This window comes from Ranitomeya imitator, chromosome 1 (genome assembly GCF_032444005.1).
Source record: "Ranitomeya imitator isolate aRanImi1 chromosome 1, aRanImi1.pri, whole genome shotgun sequence".
Taxonomy (NCBI): Eukaryota; Metazoa; Chordata; class Amphibia; order Anura; family Dendrobatidae; genus Ranitomeya; species Ranitomeya imitator.
The window spans coordinates 1,191,055,929-1,191,074,876 of record NC_091282.1 but is presented as its reverse complement, the minus strand read 5'-3'; the positions used below and the strand labels follow the sequence as shown (position 1 = coordinate 1,191,074,876).

General features: G+C 40.5%; 1 protein-coding gene across 1 annotated transcript in view; it reads right to left on the bottom strand.

Annotated features, from left to right (window-relative positions):
* The window catches only part of OTOP1 (otopetrin 1), a 118,611-nt gene extending 106,434 nt beyond the window's left edge, over nucleotides 1-12,177 (bottom strand). The window contains exons 1-2 of the mRNA XM_069744843.1: nucleotides 12,047-12,177; nucleotides 8,869-9,216 (exon numbers count right to left, since the gene is read on the bottom strand). Coding sequence (XP_069600944.1) covers nucleotides 8,869-9,208 — 340 coding nt within the window. The 5' untranslated portion in view covers nucleotides 9,209-9,216; nucleotides 12,047-12,177. The remainder of the gene's footprint in view (nucleotides 1-8,868; nucleotides 9,217-12,046) is intronic.
* Between the last annotated feature and the right edge of the window lie 6,771 nt (nucleotides 12,178-18,948).

The window sequence follows — 18,948 nt, the reverse complement described above, 5'->3', positions numbered from 1 at the left end:
AAGGCAAACAGGATCATGGGGTGCATTAAAAGAGGTCTGGATACACATGATGAGAGCATTATACTGCCTCTGTACAAATCCCTAGTTAGACCGCACATGGAGTACTGTGTCCAGTTTTGGGCACCGGTGCTCAAGAAGGATATAATGGAACTAGAGAGAGTACAAAGGAGGGCAACAAAATTAATAAAGGGGATGGGAGAACTACAATACCCAGATAGATTAGCGAAATTAGGATTATTTAGTCTAGAAAAAAGACGACTGAGGGGCGATCTAATAACCATGTATAAGTATATAAGGGGACAATAGAAATATCTCGCTGAGGATCTGTTTATACCAAGGAAGGTGACAGGCACAAGGGGGCATTCTTTGTGTCTGGAGGAGAGAAGGTTTTTCCACCAGCATAGAAGAGGATTCTTTACTGTTAGGGCAGTGAGAATCTGGAATTGCTTGCCTGAGGAGGTGGTGATGGCGAACTCAGTCGAGGGGTTCAAGAGAGGCCTGGATGTCTTCCTGGAGCAGAACAATATTGTATCATACAATTATTAGGTTCTGTAGAAGGACGTAGATCTGGGGATTTATTATGATGGAATATAGGCTGAACTGGATGGACAAATGTCTTTTTTCGGCCTTACTAACTATGTTACTATGTTAAAGGGGGCAAAAAGACCCTCCGTACCGACTAACGGCACGGAGGTACACCCTCTGCGTCCCAGAGCTTCCAGCAAGCAAGAAAAACCAAATAAACAAGCTGGACAGAAAAAACAGCAAACAAAAATAACACAAGAGCAACTTAGCTATGCAGAGCAGCAGGCCACAGGAACGATACAGGAGGAAGCAAGTCCAATACTAGAACATTGACTGGAGGCCAGGATCAAAGCACTAGGTGGAGTTAAATAGAGCAGCACCTAATGACTTCACCACATCACCTGAGGAAGGAAACTCAGAAGCCGCAGTACCACTTTCCTCCACCAACGGAAGCTCATAGAGAGAATCAGCCGAAGTACCACTTGTGACCACAGGAGGGAGCTCTGCCACAGAATTCACAACAGCCGGCGCTGAGAGGAGACATCGCTGGAGCTGGGTGTCGATGAGTATTTCCTGACAAGTGGGGGGGGGGGGCGCACAGGGGATGGGAGGCGGGAGGGGACGCACAAACTTTATTTTTAAGGGGAAAGAAAAAAAAAATTATTAATTCCTTCTCTCCAGCGAACGCTGCTGGGAAGAAGGGATGAATACCGGCTTCAGCACCGCACGCAGGGGATAGCGCTTAACTGTAGCGCTGTCTCCTGCATGGTCTGTGTGGTCCTCAGTCGGCACACGGGCGGCATACGGCTGCCGCACGTGTGCCACACTGATGTGCTATGAAAGCACACGGACACGGATAATTCCGGTACTGATTTTTCCGGTACCGGAATTATCTGGATGTGTGGGACAGGCCTAAACAGGGATCAACAGGGCAAAGATGGTATCAAACCATCTCTGCTTTTTCTATGTGGAGTCTGGCTGTGTCTGACAGATGTCTCCCATCTCGTGCAAGCAGCATATTCTGCATTGATGTTTTCGAACATCAGTGTACAATAAAGTGCGGCCAGCCCTGACGTTTAAAGTCTATGTGTGGCCTGGAACTGGTAAGGTTAATATATAAGTGACATAAATTATCTTGTATCTTAATCAATGCTGTTGTCATAAAACATTCAGAGATAAGGTATATGGTATGTAAAGGTATATGATACATAGAAAAATAGAAAGCTTAGATTGAATCACATACAATAATCTAGCACAAAATTTGCAAGCTGCAATTTTCAAGGGGGCACAAAAGTGATCAGTATGGTGAATGAATATTGATAGAAGTTTCAAAGTGGAAAAAAAACGATTGAAGTGTCACATGTAAAAGCTAGTGACATTCGGTGCACAAGTGAGAAAAGCGGCAAGAACAAGACTATATGACTCTATTACACAACATCGCTTCTGCGGAATCAGAGATACCGTGATTCCAATCCTGGCAGGTTAACTCTTTGGTGATTGTAGCATATAAGGCTACCTCCGTCAATTCTCCAGCTTTCCGTAATACAATAATGGGTTACATGGCATCTGGAAAGGTGGCCTTATAAAAGTTATTATTTGGAAGTGACTAAAATGTTATTCACGGAATCTGCTTTAAAAAAGAAAACTGTAATAATTATTAAAAATGTAAAAAAAAACTTCAATAGAAAAATTGATATATTGTAATCATACAAAGACACAGAATAAAAACTGTGTGCTGCACAGTGAACCTTATAAAAATTGAAAACAAACACAAAAAAGACAGCATTTGGTTTTTTTACAGGGTGTGTGGAAAAACAAAAATTAAAGAAAATTTGCATCTTCCAACAAAAAAATGTGACAAAGATGAAAATTCCTGGTGCCCTCCTTTCTAATCTTTCTGTGATAAAAATTCTTGGTGCCTCCTTTTTAATATTCCTGAGATGAAAATTCCTGGTGCCCTCATTTTTAATCTTTCTGTGATGAAAATTCTTGGTGCCTCCTTTTTAATCTTTCTGAGATGGAAATTCCTGGTGCCCTCCTTTTTAATATTTCTGAGATGGAAATTCTTGGTGCCTCCTTTTTAATATTTCTGAAATGGAAATTCCTGGTGCCCTCCTTTTTAATATTTCTGAGATTAAAATTCTTGGTGCCTCCTTTTTAATCTTTCTGTGATGAAAATTCTTGGTGCCTCCTTTTTAATCTTTCTGTGATGAAAATTCTTGGTGCCCTCCTTTTTAATATTTCTGAGATGAAAATTCCTGGTGCATCCTTTTTAATATTTCTGAGATGAAAATTCTTGGTGCCTCCTTTTTAATATTTCTGAGATGAAAATTCCTGGTGCATCCTTTTTAATATTTCTGAGATGAAAATTCCTGGTGCCCTCCTTTTTAATATTTCTGAGATGGAAATTCCTGGTGCCCTCCTTTTTAATATTTCTGAGATGGAAATTCCTGGTGCCCTCCTTTTTAATATTTCTGAGATGGAAATTCCAGGTGCCCTCCTTTCTAATCTTTCTGTGATAAAAATTCTTGGTGCCTCCTTTTTAATCTTTCTGTGATGAAAATTCCTGGTGCCCTCCTTTTTAATCTTTCTGTGATGAAAATTCTTGGTGCCCTCCTTTTTAATCTTTCTGTGATGAAAATTCTTGGTGCCTCCTTTTTAATATTTCTGAGATGGAAATTCCTGGTGCCTCCTTTTTAATATTTCTGAGATGGAAATTCCTGGTGCCCTCCTTTTTAATCTTTTTGTGATGAAAATTCTTGGTGCCCTCCTTTTTAATCTTTCTGTGATGAAAATTCTTGGTGCCTCCTTTTTAATATTTCTGAGATGGAAATTCCTGGTGCCCTCCTTTTTAATATTTCTGAGATGGAAATTCCAGGTGCCCTCCTTTCTAATCTTTCTGTGATAAAAATTCTTGGTGCCTCCTTTTTAATCTTTCTGTGATGAAAATTCCTGGTGCCCTCCTTTTTAATCTTTCTGTGATGAAAATTCTTGGTGCCCTCCTTTTTAATCTTTCTGTGATGAAAATTCTTGGTGCCTCCTTTTTAATATTTCTGAGATGGAAATTCCTGGTGCCCTCCTTTTTAATCTTTCTGTGATGAAAATTCCTGGTGCCCTCCTTTTTAATCTTTCTGTGATGAAAATTCTTGGTGCCCTCCTTTTTAATCTTTCTGTGATGAAAATTCTTGGTGCCTCCTTTTTAATATTTCTGAGATGGAAATTCCTGGTGCCTCCTTTTTAATCTTTCTGTGACGAATATTACTGGTGCCCTCCTTTTTAATCTTTCTGTGATGAAAATTCTTGGTGCCTCCTTTTTAATATTTCTGAGATGAAAATTCTTGGTGCCTCTTTTTTAATATTTCTGAGATGAAAATTCCTGGTGCCCTCCTTTTTAATATTTCTGAGATGGAAATTCCTGGTGCCCTCCTTTTTAATCTTTCTGTGATGAAAATTCTTGGTGCCTCCTTTTTAATATTTCTGAGATGAAAATTCTTGGTGCCTCCTTTTTTAATATTTCTGAGATGAAAATTCTTGGTGCCCTCCTTTTTAATATTCTTGAGATGAAAATTCTTGGTGCCCTCCTTTTTAATCTTTCTGTGATGAAAATTCTTGGTGCCTCCTTTTTAATATTTCTGAGATGAAAATTCTTGGTGCCTCCTTTTTAATATTTTTGAGATGGAAATTCATGGTGCCCTCCTTTTTAAGATTTCTGTGATGAAAATTCTTGGTGCCCTCCTTTTTAATCGTTCTTTGATGAAAATTCTTGGTGCCTCCTTTTTAATTTTTCTGTGATGAAAATTCTTGGTGCCCCCCTTTTATATTTCTGAGATGAAAATTCCTGACGCCCTCCTTTTTAATGTTTCTGAGATAAAAGTTCCTAGTGCCGTCCTTTTTAATCTTTCTGACACTGTCCCTCTGATTCCCGATCCTCTTCTGTCTGCTGGCTTACACTCTGCACAATGTGATTTAGTAGTCCTCCTGGTCTGGACTGGTCCATCAAAGAGCAGGGGGGAGTATCCCGGGCTAAATTATGCACAATTTTTCTTCGGTAGTATAAAAAGCACTGTTTCAGGTTAAAATCGAAATCTTTTTTTTGGTAGCATGAGCTTCCCCCCTACTCCTAGATGGACCTGCCCAGAACAGGAGGAGTGGCTCAGACTCAGAAAACATTCAGGGTTGCCAACTTGACTTTTATTTTTCTTGAACAGCTTAACATAAAAATTGCAGATAAACAAGATTCTTTATGGGCACATTGGAAAAGCTTAATAAATCTTTATGTCTCCAGCCCATAACTCCTAAATGAAGACATCAGCTGCCTTCACTGTAAACTGTAAAATGATAATTACTGTCAAAATAATTTGCATAAGTTTCTTCAGCTTATAAAAAAAAATTGCGGACAATTTAATGCTTTTAAGGACGGGCAAAAAAGTGCCCTATTTTCACATACTACTCAGGAATTTCTGGACAGTTTGCAGCTCTCAGCATATTGCGCATAGAAAATTCTGGCAACCATTTTTTCATACACAAAGATGATTGAGACTAGGAGGAGCAGTGTCAGACAGATGAAAAAGGAGGATACCATGTATTTAACTATGCATTATGCATTTATTGTGATTTTTTTATTCTGAGGTGGAGGTTAACTTTAATTTGAGTTCGTAAATTATGTTTACTCCAAAATCAGGGGAATACAGTACATAGTGTCAGAACATGGAACGATAGAATATTAGAGTCGGAAGGGACCTCCAGGGTCATCGTGTCCAACCCCCGGCTCAATGCAGGATTCATTAAACCATCTCAGACAGATGTCTGTCCAGCCATGTTTGAAGACTTCCATTGAAGGAGAACTCACCACCTCTCGTGGCCGCCTGTTCCACTAATTGATCACTCTAACTGTCAAAAAGTTTTTCCATTGCTTCTCGTTTTTCCATGTGCAAATGAGAATAAGGATGATCCCTCTACACTGTGACAGCCCTTCAGATATTTGTAGACAGCTATTTAGTCTCCTCTTAGACTTCTTTTTTGCAAGCGAAACATTCCTGCTCCTCAAAGGACATAGTGTGCAGTCCGCTCACTATCTTGGTAGCTCTTCTCTGAACTTGCTCCAGTTTTTCAATGTCTTTTTTTAAATGTGATGTCTATGCGGCTACTATTGGGTCTGTGAGTTGGTGAGGTTCCGGTAGTTTACCCCCACTTTTGGGAGGTTACTATTTCAATGGCTCATAGAGCCATCTGCTGTCTGCAGCACTCCTCAGCTGAAGCTTTTGAGCCTCAGCACAGTAGGCTCAATGACATCACTACATCCATCTGCTGTACAGAGCCTCAGTCCACACGCAGCACAGCCCGGAGCAGCACATCGGGGAAATGGGGCAAAGTGAGTTGTTTTTAGTTAATTTTTAATGTCAGGACTTCTGAAGGACATGATGCTGTATGAGAGGCTGTGGACCATTATACTGTATGTAGCGGGAGAACTGTGGGGGAATATTACTGTGTGGAGGTTTGTGGGATCATACTGAGTAGGCGGTTTGGTTTGGGGGCCATGATACTGTACGTGTGGGTGTCAGATCTTTTGGAACTCCTAAAGTGAACCCGCAGAACCACGACAACGAACCTCTCAAGGGTGAGCAGGCCTGGTGGACCACCCAATACAGGGAGTGTTAGGGGCAGGCCCGAGGGAGACTATTGCCGCAGAAGCGATACCCGGGTACAGGAAGTAGGAGCGGAAGAGACGCAGTACTGACTGTAACGGAGACACAGGACAGACTGGCAATGACTGAGACTAAGAATAGGCAGGATATGGCATACGCCCAGGACAGACTGGATATGGTGAAAACACAGGACAGACTGGATATGGTGGAAACACAGGACAGGTAGGGTATGGCGGAAACACAGGACAGGCGGGGTATGGTGGAAACACAGGACAGGTGGGGTATGGTGGAAACACAGGACAGGCAGGGTATGACGGACGCACAGGACAGAGCAAGGTATGGCGGACGCACAGGACAGAGCAAGGCACGGCGGACGCACAGGACAGAGCAAGGTACGGTGGACGCACAGGACAGAGCAAGGTACGGCGGACGCACAGGACTTGGGTCAAATGAGGACAAATGACAATCAGGCAAGGAGCAGAGGAAGGAGTTACCTTAAATAGACCGAGTGCTGCAGAACTTCCGGGTCAAGATCCTCCAGAATCATAGAGTGGAGGAATGGAGCATTTGCAGACCAGAGAGAGGAAGTGCGCGTGCGCAGTGAGAGGCACGCACCCGACGAGAGTCAGGGGCCGGCGGCGAGTCAGAAGAGACCGGAAGGCGCGCGCACACCACTGGAGCGCGCCAGGACGTGTAAGTATGTCGGCGCGTAGAGAGAGCGGCAGGCGTGGTAGCAGGAGCAGCGGCAGGTGGCACCGTGACAGTGGGGAACTATGGATATATCATACTGTGTGAAGAGCACTTTGGGGACATCATGCTGTTGCACTGTATTTGAGGTCACTGTGGGGGCCATCATACTCTTTTAGGGGTACGGAGGCATCATCATAATAGGTGGAAGCACTATAGGGGTTTCATAACTTGCTGGAGGCATTGTAGTGTCATCACACTGTGGCTAGGGTATTTTGGGGGCGATCATATTCTATAAGGGCCATGAAGGGGGTATTATAGTGGGTGAGAACACTGGAGGTCTTCAGTAAGGGCATAAATACTGTGAACATGCCACAATACATGTTCCTCTTCCTGTGTTTAAAACTTAGGAGGTATGATATTGCCTACTCTGCCAAATATTTTTTAGGGGTTGTTGGTGAGGGTGGGTGCAATTAGGACTCCTGCTATGGGGCCTCGTGACTTCTATGTATGCCTCTATCCAAAATTGAGCCTTCACATCAGCTAATTTGATAAAGTCCAATAGAAATAGAACATAATTTTTTTGTATCAGAACCTGAATATACAGTATGCGGAGTACTCTTCTACTCCATTATGTTCATAGACCACAATTCAGTCATTGATTTAGATCAGGAAATACAATGAGAGCAGCCTTAGCATACAGAGACAGGATCATTTCCCTCACCCTTCTACCACGTCTGGTCTGTCCTGCCATTGATTGATGGGAAGTTCCAAGTGATAGAAAATACTGAACCTTCCATTCCTGCATTACATAAGTTTGATGAGGGTTTTTTACCTGAAATAGTGTGGCATGGTATAGTAAACCTTATTCACTAAATTTATTTTACGGCACCTTCAGGTATTAACTCACATCCATCGTGATATACTATTTTATAGACTCCTATAAATGTAATCAAGGTTTTCCACACCCAGTAGTCATACCACCTTTTTGGGGTGCTGATCTACCTTACAGAACATGATTTGAAGAAGACTGTCAGCTAATGCTGTGTTCAAATTTACATTTAGTGGTGGTGTGAGGTGCTCCAACTGGGGTTCCATAACGTTGGATGACAAGAACAGCACACAACGCGGCACTATTCGAGCTATCAAAGCTTTGGAGATTTCAAAAGATAGTCAACGTGATAGTCAACGTGATCATTTGGTTACCATTTTGAGATAAGCCCAACCCAAAAAATGGGCGTCAACTGTTTATTCTATAGATGGGGGAGTGTGAACCTCACATTCACATGACTTTATAAATTACATACTTTTGTTCTATTTTCAAAAGATCCCAGTAATTAAAGGATTTTTACAGGTGAAAACTTTTCGATCAGTGGTGGTCCAACCCAATAGCCATAACAGGTCACTTTTAACCCTGTTAGAATGGAGGGGGAAGTGTGCATGTGCGACCACTACTTCATTCATCCCCAAAGGGCGGCCGATAGCTGTGCTCAGCTTTTTCCCGCAGTTCCTTAGAGAATTAATTAAATAGTGGTCAGGAGTCCAACCTGCCACTCTATTAACGAGGTTAAACAGCGGTGAGATCTCCACTGATCAGCAAGTTATCACCTACACAGCACAATAGTGATAACTAGGAATGAGCGGAATTTGGGGTTTTGGTACCCTGCCCAAATGTTACTCCAAAGTTTGGCTTGGGTACCAGGACTGTACCCGAACTTTAACCAGAACCTTGACTCCATTGAAAACAATTGGGTCCCAAACGTTTGAACTGGAAAAAAAATCTCTCTATCTCTCCTTGGACTTCCCATGGAACTCCGAAAATTGCAACGGACTTCCGAGAGAAGCCCATGTTTAGCACTGGACACTAATCGGTATGAACCCAGAACTTTTAAGTTTGGGTTTGCTCTTCTCTAATGATGTCCAGTTAAAACAAGTTAACCCTTTTAAAATCTTACCCAGATTGCGTCCCCCTAGAGGTCATATAAAAAAAAAGACGCTTCACATCACTTACATCTCAGCCACCGTGCTCCAGCATCCACGTCTTTCTCAATAATGCTTCTTCTTTGAGTGTAACTCCCGAAAATGTACCAAAGCATCCACACCACCTGAATGAGCATCAATGTGATGAGATAGGACAGGGGGTCTCTGTCTGTAATCCCAACGGCATGAATGGCCCAGGCGAACATCAGCAGCAGCCCCACCAGAAAGATATTGAAGCCATATTGGCTGCTGAGGATCTCTGCGTTTTTTTGAGGATAGTTGTGAATCAAATTCAGGTGGAATTTCTTTTCTGGCGATTTTTGGCGTTCCTCTGGCGAAGGCAATGTATCTAGCTTGTTTTCTTCCGCCATATTTTCTTCTACGTAATTAAGTAGGAAGGATATTGTTTAAAGGACAAAAGAGAAAAAAAAAGTTGAGTTATTACAAATTTTCATTTACAGTAAAAAAATGTGTTTTTTTTACCCCAAATATCCCTATAATAATTAAAAAAATGTTTTTTTTTGTTGACTGCTGGAATTGGTCGATCCCTTCTCTTGGGTTGCATTTCTTGTGCATGATCGTAACTAATTATAATTACCTGCTGTTCTATGAAAACCTTTGAGAATACATCATGATAATAGCATTAGCTTTGCCCATTGAAAAACTTGTTTCTACCTCCACAATTTTCGCATCAAGGCATTCGACCCTATAGCTTAACCCTTACCTCAGCCCTTGATAGAGCCATTCATAGCTTTGTATAGTAATACTTTCACACTCATTTCCTTTAACCTCTTTCTTTTTTGCGTTTTTCCTCCCTTTATTCCAAAAGTCATAACTTTTTATCTTTCCGTCCACTTACCCGTTTTGTTTTTTTTTTTGCAGGATGAGTTGTAATTTTGAACGACACCATTTATTTTACCATACAATGGAAAATGGGAAACAAATTCCAAGTGCGGTAAAATTCCTATAAAAAAAACCTCCACAATTCCGACATAGATTTTTGATTTTTTATTTTGATGGCGTTCATTGTGTAGTAAAACGGACCAGACAATATGATTATCCAGGGTAGTAGAAGATATCAAATTTGTCCATTTTTTAAATTATGTTTTAGTGGCTAAAAAAAATGAGAAATTTGTAAAAATAAAAATTTTGTTTGCATTCCATTTTTTCGAGAACTGTAAGTTTTTTTCATTTTTCCGAGAACTGTAAGTTTTTTTCATTTTTCCACCAATTGGGATGTAAGGGAGCTGTTTTTCTTGGCGAGTAGGCTGACGCTTTCATTTTTTTTGGGGGGGGATATATGATATATCTTTATCACTTTTTGCTTCTTTTCTTTTACAGAGATGTGACAATTAATAAAACGGCAAATTTAATGTTTTGAAATTTCTTGTGCGCTACGACATATTACAGACGGGTCAAACTGTTTTATATTTTGCTAAACCTGACTTTTACAAATATGATTTTTTTTATAATGGATGAAATCTGGAATGATTTGAATTTTTAGGCTTTTGAATTTTTTTAAATATATATTTATTATTATTATTATTTATTATTATAGCGCCATTTATTCCATGGCGCTTTACATGTAAGGAGGGGTGAACATAATAAAAACAAGTACAATAATCTTGAACAATACAAGTCACAACTAGTACAGGAGGAGAGAGGACCCTGCCCGCGAGGGCTCACAATCTACAAGGGAATTATTAAAACTTTTCTTTTTTTACTCCCTTTAAGGGGACTTGAACTTGTGATCATCTGATAGCTTGTACAATATGCTTCAATATAACTGTATTGTAATATATATACAGAAAATCATGATCTCCTATGAATGTCAGCTGCGAGCTGGGTTTCAGAGAAGCACTGTCATGTGAGACAACCCATTGGCACCCTGCAATCACATTGCGGGGAGCCAATGGACACTTGGAATAGCATGGCCTCGGAAACGTATGTCGTAAATGCCGCTGTCAGAGATTGACAGCGGTGTGTGAGAGGTTAACAGGAGCTGAGCTCTGATTGCTGCTGTCATGGGAGACAACCGTCATGGGACACAACCCATTGGCACCATGCAATAACATTACGGGGAGCCAAAGGACTCTTTGAACAGCGTGGCTTCAAACTGTATAGCGCAAATGCCGCTGTCAAAGATTGACAGTAGTGTATGAGGGGTTAACAGGAGCTGAGCTCTGATTGCTGCTGTTGCAGGCACATGGTGGATGGGTATGGTGCGGGCACAGCTACTGAGCACGATCCATACACTTAATCCCAATTTGCAAGATACGGAAAATGTCTTAAAGGCACCTTCGGGTATTAAAATATATTCGTCTTAACATAGTTATTTACCAATAACTTTAGGTTTGCCGCCATTTATAATCTAGTTGCTTTTGATCCTGATTCCAACCAAAAATATTACCCAGGCTCAGGGTGATTTACATGTACTGGTTTTGTACAATTTTTTGGTGTGATTTCGGAGAAATTGAACTAAGAAAAAAAAAACAAGAGGAATCTGCCATGCAAAATTACGGATTCTAGGATATTTTATATTGGATACCTCTTTCTAAAATTGTGATAATCTGGGCGGCAGTAAGAACGTTTAATGATGCATACCAGCGAGGCTAAAAGGATGTAAGAAGCAGACGGACAGATCATGTCTTCCCATTAGCATCTCCCACTGGTGTTGATCCTACATTTGACCTAATCCTGATACTACTGAAGTGAATAAAAGTAGACGGAAGAGGCAGAGGAGTGATAATTAGTAATAATTAGTCCAAATAGGAAGTAACTTTACTGCCACACTCCATTTCTTAAGGCAAAAAATTACGGGTTTTGTAATTTTATTTAATTTTTACCAGCATCTGAGTAGAAATACCAGCCGTGCCAGTAATTTATCAGCCAGGCGGCAAGTGTACTTATATATCGTATTACCTACAGAAAAAAATTACATATTGTAGTCTTCACATACAGTTTTGCAAAATTGCTCAATATAACAGATCTTTAATTGCAAAAATAGTGCAGCGCTACAATTAAACGGCAAAGTGATAACAGATAGCAGATAACACCGGGATTGAATTTTGCCCATTTTACAAAACACACTCAGGTTCTGCTACAGCAAAAGCAAAAGGCAATCAATGAATTAAAAAAAATAATAATTTACAAATAATATTTCTAAAAAATTAGAGAGATTCTCGCAAAGAATTTCCGTATTTCCTTACCACATCCACAGGTGTGATCTCAGTGCAGCAGGACGCAGGAGTAACGAGGCTAAATTGTCTCCGATGGGACTTTGTCCCGAGCTGCGGCTTTGATCCCTCTTATAGGGATGGTTTTGCAGTAGACGTCATAGGGAAGCAGCCTGCAGGTGGATAGGATTTCAGGAGAACACCTCAGTATAGTGTAGTCACGGGAGGTAGTGTCCTGCCCCTTCTCCTCCAGCTCTACTCCAGGACCTCACAGACAGCCACTGTTCCTGGAAATGCTGCTCGCTGCTGTCACACACACAGCACTGAAGTGGCTGGATGACAGACGCAAATGATAGGAAGAAAGGACAAGCATTTGTAAGCTATAAATGACCACCTGTTGACATCTTCAAAAGTGGTCTGAGAAGTTGCCAAACAAAGGCAATGATTTCTCTCGCATATCACCCCTACTCTGGAACCCTCTACCACAACACATCAGACTCTCACCTACCATCGAAACCTTCAAAAAGAACCTGAAGACCCACCTCTTCCGACAAGCCTACAAACTGCAATAACCACCGATCGACCAAACCGCTGCATGACCAGCTCTACCCTCACGTACTGTATCCTCACCCATCCCTTGTAGATTGTGAGCCTTCGCGGGCAGGGTCCTCTCTCCTCCTGTACCAGTTATGACTTGTATTGTTTAAGATTATTGTACTTGTTTTTATTATGTATACCCCTCCTCACATGTAAAGCGCCATGGGATAAATGGCGCTCTAACAATAAATAATAATAATAATAATCGTACACTGTCGGTAGAGAGCCCAAACCTAGAGACTGGTCACCCAAAACCCCAAATCCCAGACAGGACACCCAGATCTGCTAACTTATAGTGATGAGCGAATGTGCTCGAATAAGGTGTTATCTGGCCATGCTCGTCTGCTAACCAAGTGTCTCCGGCGTGCTCGAAAAATATGTTCGAGTCCCCGCGTCTGCATGTCTCGGCACTGTTCGACGGCCACAACACATGGAGGGATTGCCTAGCAAACAGTTGTGAAACCCTCATCGTTCCCGGCACATGACAGCTAATTTGATCAGCAGTCATGTGCCCCTAACAGCCGCAGGTGGAATCGTGATCCACCCGCGGCTGTTAACATGGTAAATGTTGTTAATTATGTCGCTGCTGAATCCCTGCTATGTGTAGCACAGGCGATCAGATGATCGCAGCTTCAAGTCTCCTAAAAAGAGTAAAAAGTGCAAAAAAAAAAGGATTTTTTAAAAATATTAAATTTAAATTAAACCTCTTTTTGCTACATTTGGTATCGCTGCATTCAGAAATATTCAATCTATCAAAACATAAACTAAATTAATCCGATTGCTAACAAGAAAAAAAATTGAAACGCCAGAATTTAGTTTTTTTGGTCATCGCAGCATTGCAATAAAATGAAATAAAAGGCGATCAAAACATCATATCTATCCCAAAATGGTATCAATAGAAACATCAGCTCGGCGCACAAAAAATAAGCCCTCACCCAGCCCCAGATCCTGAAAAATGAAGAAGCTAGGGGTCCTGGAATATGGCGACATTTTTGTTTTTTCTTACAAACTTTAGATTTTTTTTCACCACTTAGATAAAAAATAAACTATGCATGTTTGGTATTTGCAAACTCGTAATGACCAGGAGAATCATATTGTCCAGTCAGTTTTAGCACTTAAAAACAATTGTGGAATTAAATTTTTATTTGTTTTTGCAATCTCACGACACTTGGAATTTTTGTCCGTTTACCAGAAAAACCAATGGTGTCGTTAAAAAGTACAACTCGTCCCGCAAAAAAACGAGCCCTCACATGGCCATATTGACGGAAAGATGAAAAAAAAGTTATGGCTCTGGGAGGAAGGGGAGCAAAATTTCAAAATTTCTAATTGGAGGTATTTGCTAATATTATTATTATTACACCTTCTACATATTGGGATAGGATCTTGGAGATGGGTATACCCCTTTTAAAACATTTTTTCAGTTCTGCAGCATGTCAATTGTTTTAGCGTTTTTGCAGTTCAAATGAATGGGGAAAAAAGGCATCAAAACCACGTTAAAAAAAATTGAATTTTTTTGTTGTAGAAAAATCTTCAGAGTGTGCACATAGCCTTAGAACACTGTGTACAATTTTAGGGCTCCGGTATATAAGAAGGACACAGCTGAACTAGAATGAAGAGCAGCCAAATGTATAGTGAACGCAAGAGCATAAGGTGAAAGGTGAGTGTGACGATACCGCATGAAATAAATACAGCGCTCACTACAAGGAAGAGATGTTTTTCACTAATACCCTGTCATCCTTAGTAACTGCTCCTATATACAATGTAATCACAGATGAGCAATCAAGACAATAAAGATATGTAGCAAGAACAATAAACTAATACAGACATTAACCCCTTGGCGTCACCGTCAGTTTTGGCCCTTAATACAAACATTTTTTGTTTTCTCCCGTTTTTCTATTTCGTCGCCCCATGAGCCATACCTTTTAAAACATTTTTTGGTGACATAGTCGTTCTAAGTTGTTGTTTTTTTTTTCCAGCACTTGTTATGTTTGTCAGTGGCATCATTTTGGGACACATAGAAAACCTATTAACAAACTTTAACTAACTTTTTTATGTAAAGGAATATAAAGAAAACAGCAATTCTGCTGTTTTTGTATTCTAAATTTCACACTTCATCATCCTGCACAAATAAAACATTAGTGCAAGGCCTTCCAAAATTTATATAATTTTTGGGGAGCTGTCTGAAGGCTTGTTTTTTTTCTTGGGCAAGCTGTAGTTTGTACTGGTACGATTTTGGAACTTTTTACATTTTATTTTTTTGCAGAGTTCACCCTGCAGTGTAATTGACATGTTACTTTGGTTATGTGGCTGGATACGTTTACACTGATACTCAATTTATACTTTTTTTTTACATCTTTTTCACTTCTATTTTTTGTCAAATTGTAAGAATCTTAATTTTTTTAAATAAATTCTGTTTACAGAACTGTATGATAGTTTTTTTTTTTTTTGTGTAACGAGCTGTTTTGATTTGCACCTATTTGGAACTATAAGACTTTTTGATCACTTTTTTTTGAGCCAAGATTAACAAAAACAGCAATTATGGCATACTTTCTTTTCCTCTTTTTTTTTTTATGGTATTCACCATACAGGATGAAAAATTATATTGTTCATAGTACAGCTCGTTATGATTGTGGCAATACCAAATATGTGCCGTTTTTGCGAGGGGGTCTAGTATCTCTTACAAATAAACCATTTTTTCGTTGCTAAAACTGTGGTTTTGTCTTTTTATTTTGCTTTTTTTAACTTAAAAACTTTTTTTTGCTTACAGTACCTTCTAGTCTCACAATGATCCTTTGATCGCATTGATCATACACTGTACTACCTTTGTAGTGCAGTGCATTATCTAATCTGTCAGTGTTTGCCTGACAGTTATGTCTATCAGGCTCTACCTCCATCAGGATCTGGTAGCTGGAGGGATATTCCAGACCTGGAGGCAGCTGTTAGGCCTTCTTGTCGCCATAGCAAATATCGGCACCCTGCGATTGACCGGCAGGGGTTGTGATGGGCTGACAGAAGGAGCGATATCCCTTTTCTCCAACTCCTCACTTGCTGCTTTCGCTATTGACTGTGGCATCTGAGGGGCTAAAGGTTTTGTCCAGTTTCAGAAAATTGGGTCCCAAATTGCATAAAATACATAAAATTACAAGGTCAGCAGGTACTTACTCTGACCGAGTCCAGCAATGGCTCCCAACCACTGCTCCAGTCCCAGTGTTTCCGCTACATGTTAACTGCATGCGCCACTGCTTTAACCAATCACTGAGCCGGCATGAGCAAAGAGTCGATTCTTTGCTGTCTGAGCAGCGAGACTATGGATTCCTTACTGTCTGAGCAGTGAGACTATGGATTCCTTACTATCCGAGCAGTGAGACTATGGATTCCTTACTGTGTGAGCAGTGAGACTATGGATTCCTTACTTCCTGAGCAGTGAGACTATGGATTCCTTACTATCCGAGCAGTGAGACTATGGATTCCTTACTATCCGAGCAGTGAGACTATGGATTCCTTACTTCCTGAGCAGTGAGACTATGGATTCCTTACTATCCGAGCAGTGAGACTATGGATTCCTTACTATCCGAGCAGTGAGACTATGGATTCCTTACTATCCGAGCAGTGAGACTATGGATTCCTTACTATCCGAGCAGTGAGACTATGGATTCCTTACTATCCGAGCAGTGAGACTATGGATTCCTTACTGTCTGAGCAGTGAGACTATGGATTCCTTACTGTCTGAGCAGTGAGACTATGGATTCCTTACTATCCGAGCAGTGAGACTATGGAATCCTTACTGACTGAGCAGTGATACTATGGATTCCTTACCGTATGAGCCGTGATACTATGGATTCCTTACTGTCTGAGCAGTGATACTATGGATTCCTTACCGTATGAGCAGTGATACTATGGATTCCTTACTGTCCGAGCAGTGAGACTATGGATTCCTTACTGTCCGAGCAGTGAGACTATGTTCCTGGTTGATTCATTCAACAAGTACAGGAAAGGTATGAACTCCTTTGTTGAAAAGGTCATGGGCACTAGATACTGTGATGGGACGTTAATCGAAGGAATTAGTCCAATGGCTGTATACGGAATTGGGAAGGAATTTTTCCCCTAATATGAGGCAATCAGCATCAAACTCATGAGATTTTTGCCTTCCTCTGGATCAACACAATAGGATATAGGTTGAGCTCGATGGACTTGTGACTTCTTTCAACCTCAAAACTGTGAAACTGAAAATTGCTGAGCAAGAACTGGTTAATTTTCCGAAATCCCCTACAAATGAATAGTGAGAGCTGCATCGGTGGCTTCCTCCATGTTCCCGGTGACACATTCTTGAAATAGATGCAGGGCACAGGGATGGGTCTGTCATCTGTCAGCTATTTTGTGGCAAAGTCTGTGGATTTTACATAAATGTCCAAAATGGGAATAACCAAATGAGAATTCTTAAAAAGGCAATTTGTCAGTGATTGGCAGCATTTTGTGTCCACAGTGCATAGGCAGTAAGCTGCCAATCAGTGGTGGAGGTATCACTGGAATACATGGCAGCAGGTTTATCAGTCTTCCAGTGATAATCTACAGAAAGAGCTAGTGACCGCTGGGATTTTTTTTTCACACATAGATTCAGTCAGTGAAAAAAAAAATCACTCAATCACACTGCCTCATAGAATAACACTGGTCCAGATGAGTGTGATCCATTTTTTCCAATGACAGCACTCGGATTGAAAATATGGTTGTGTGAACGAGACCTCAATTTGATCATTCCCTCCTCCGCTGGGCCATTAACTCCCATGAAACTCCATATCATGAAGGAGAATGTTTTCTTCAGGTCGCCATCTTTATTTGATCAGAATGGCACCGGACAAAACTTTCAGCATCAGCTCCTTGGACAACATCGATCCATCACTGAAAATCGCTTGGTGCAAATATACACAAAATGGGAAGATTATATAAAAAAGTCTAAGCATCAAAAAATACTGAGGAATCAAGCTTTGAAGGATGGGGATCTTCATGATTATTTTGTTTTACTATTACGCATGTAGTGCTGGCACAAAAAAAAAATTGTAATTGTGTGCCATAGAAACTTTTGCACCATTTGCCTTCTAAACCTCCTGGCAAAAATTATGGAATCATCAGCATTGGAGGATGTTCATTCAGTTGTTTAATTTTGTAGAAAAAAAAAAGCAGATCACAGACAAGGCACAAAACTACAGTCATTTCAAATGGCAACTTGCTGGCTTTAAGAAACACTAAAAGAAATCAAGAACAAAAAATGTGGTAGTCAGTAATGGTTACTTTTTTTTTAACCAAGCACAGAGGAAAAATTATGGAGTCACTCAATTCTGAAAAAACACTTTGGAATAATGAAAAACAAAAATAAAAAAAAGACTCCAAACATCACTAGTATTTTGTTGCACCACCTCTGGCTTTTCTAACAGCTTGCAGTCTCTGAGGCCTGGACTTAATGAGCGTCACACAGGACTCTTCATCAATCTGGCTCCAACTTTCTCTGGTTGCTGTTGCCAGATCAGCTTTGCAGGTTGGATTCTTGTCATGGACCATTTTCTTCAATTTCCACCAAAGATTTTCACTTGGATCGAGATCCGGACTATTTGCAGGCCATGACATTGACCTTATGTGTCTTTCTTCAAGGAATGTTTGCACAGTTTTTGCTCTATGGCAGGAGGCATTATCATCTTGAAAAATTATTTAATCTTCCCCAAACATCTTTTCAATTGATGGAATAAGAAAAGTGTCCAAAATATCAACATAAACTTGTGCATTTATTGAAGATGTGATGACAGCCATCTCCCCAGTGCCTTTACCTGACATGCAGTCCCATATCATCAATGACTGTGGAAATTTGCATGTTCTCTTCAGGCAGTCATCTTTATAAATCTCATTGGAACGGCACCAAACAAACGTTCCAGCATCATCACCTTGCCCAATGCAGATTCGCGATTCATCACTGATTATGACTTTCATCCAATCATCCACAATCCGCGATTGCTGTTCCTTAGCCCATTGTAACCTTGTTTTTTTCTGTTTAGGTGTTAATGATGGCTTTTGTTTAGCTTTTCTGTATGTAAATCCCATTTCCTTTAGGAGGTTTCTTACAGTTCGGTCACAGACGTTGACTCCAGTTTCAACCCATTCGTTCCTCATTTGTTTTGTTGTGCATTTCCTGTTTTAGAGAGATATTGCTTTCATTTTCCGGTCTTGACGCTTTGATGTCTTCCTTGGTCTACCAGTATGTTTGCCTTTAACAACCTTCCCATGTTGTTTGTATTTGGTCCAGATTTTAGACACAGCTGACTGTGAACAACCAACATCTTTTGCAACATTGC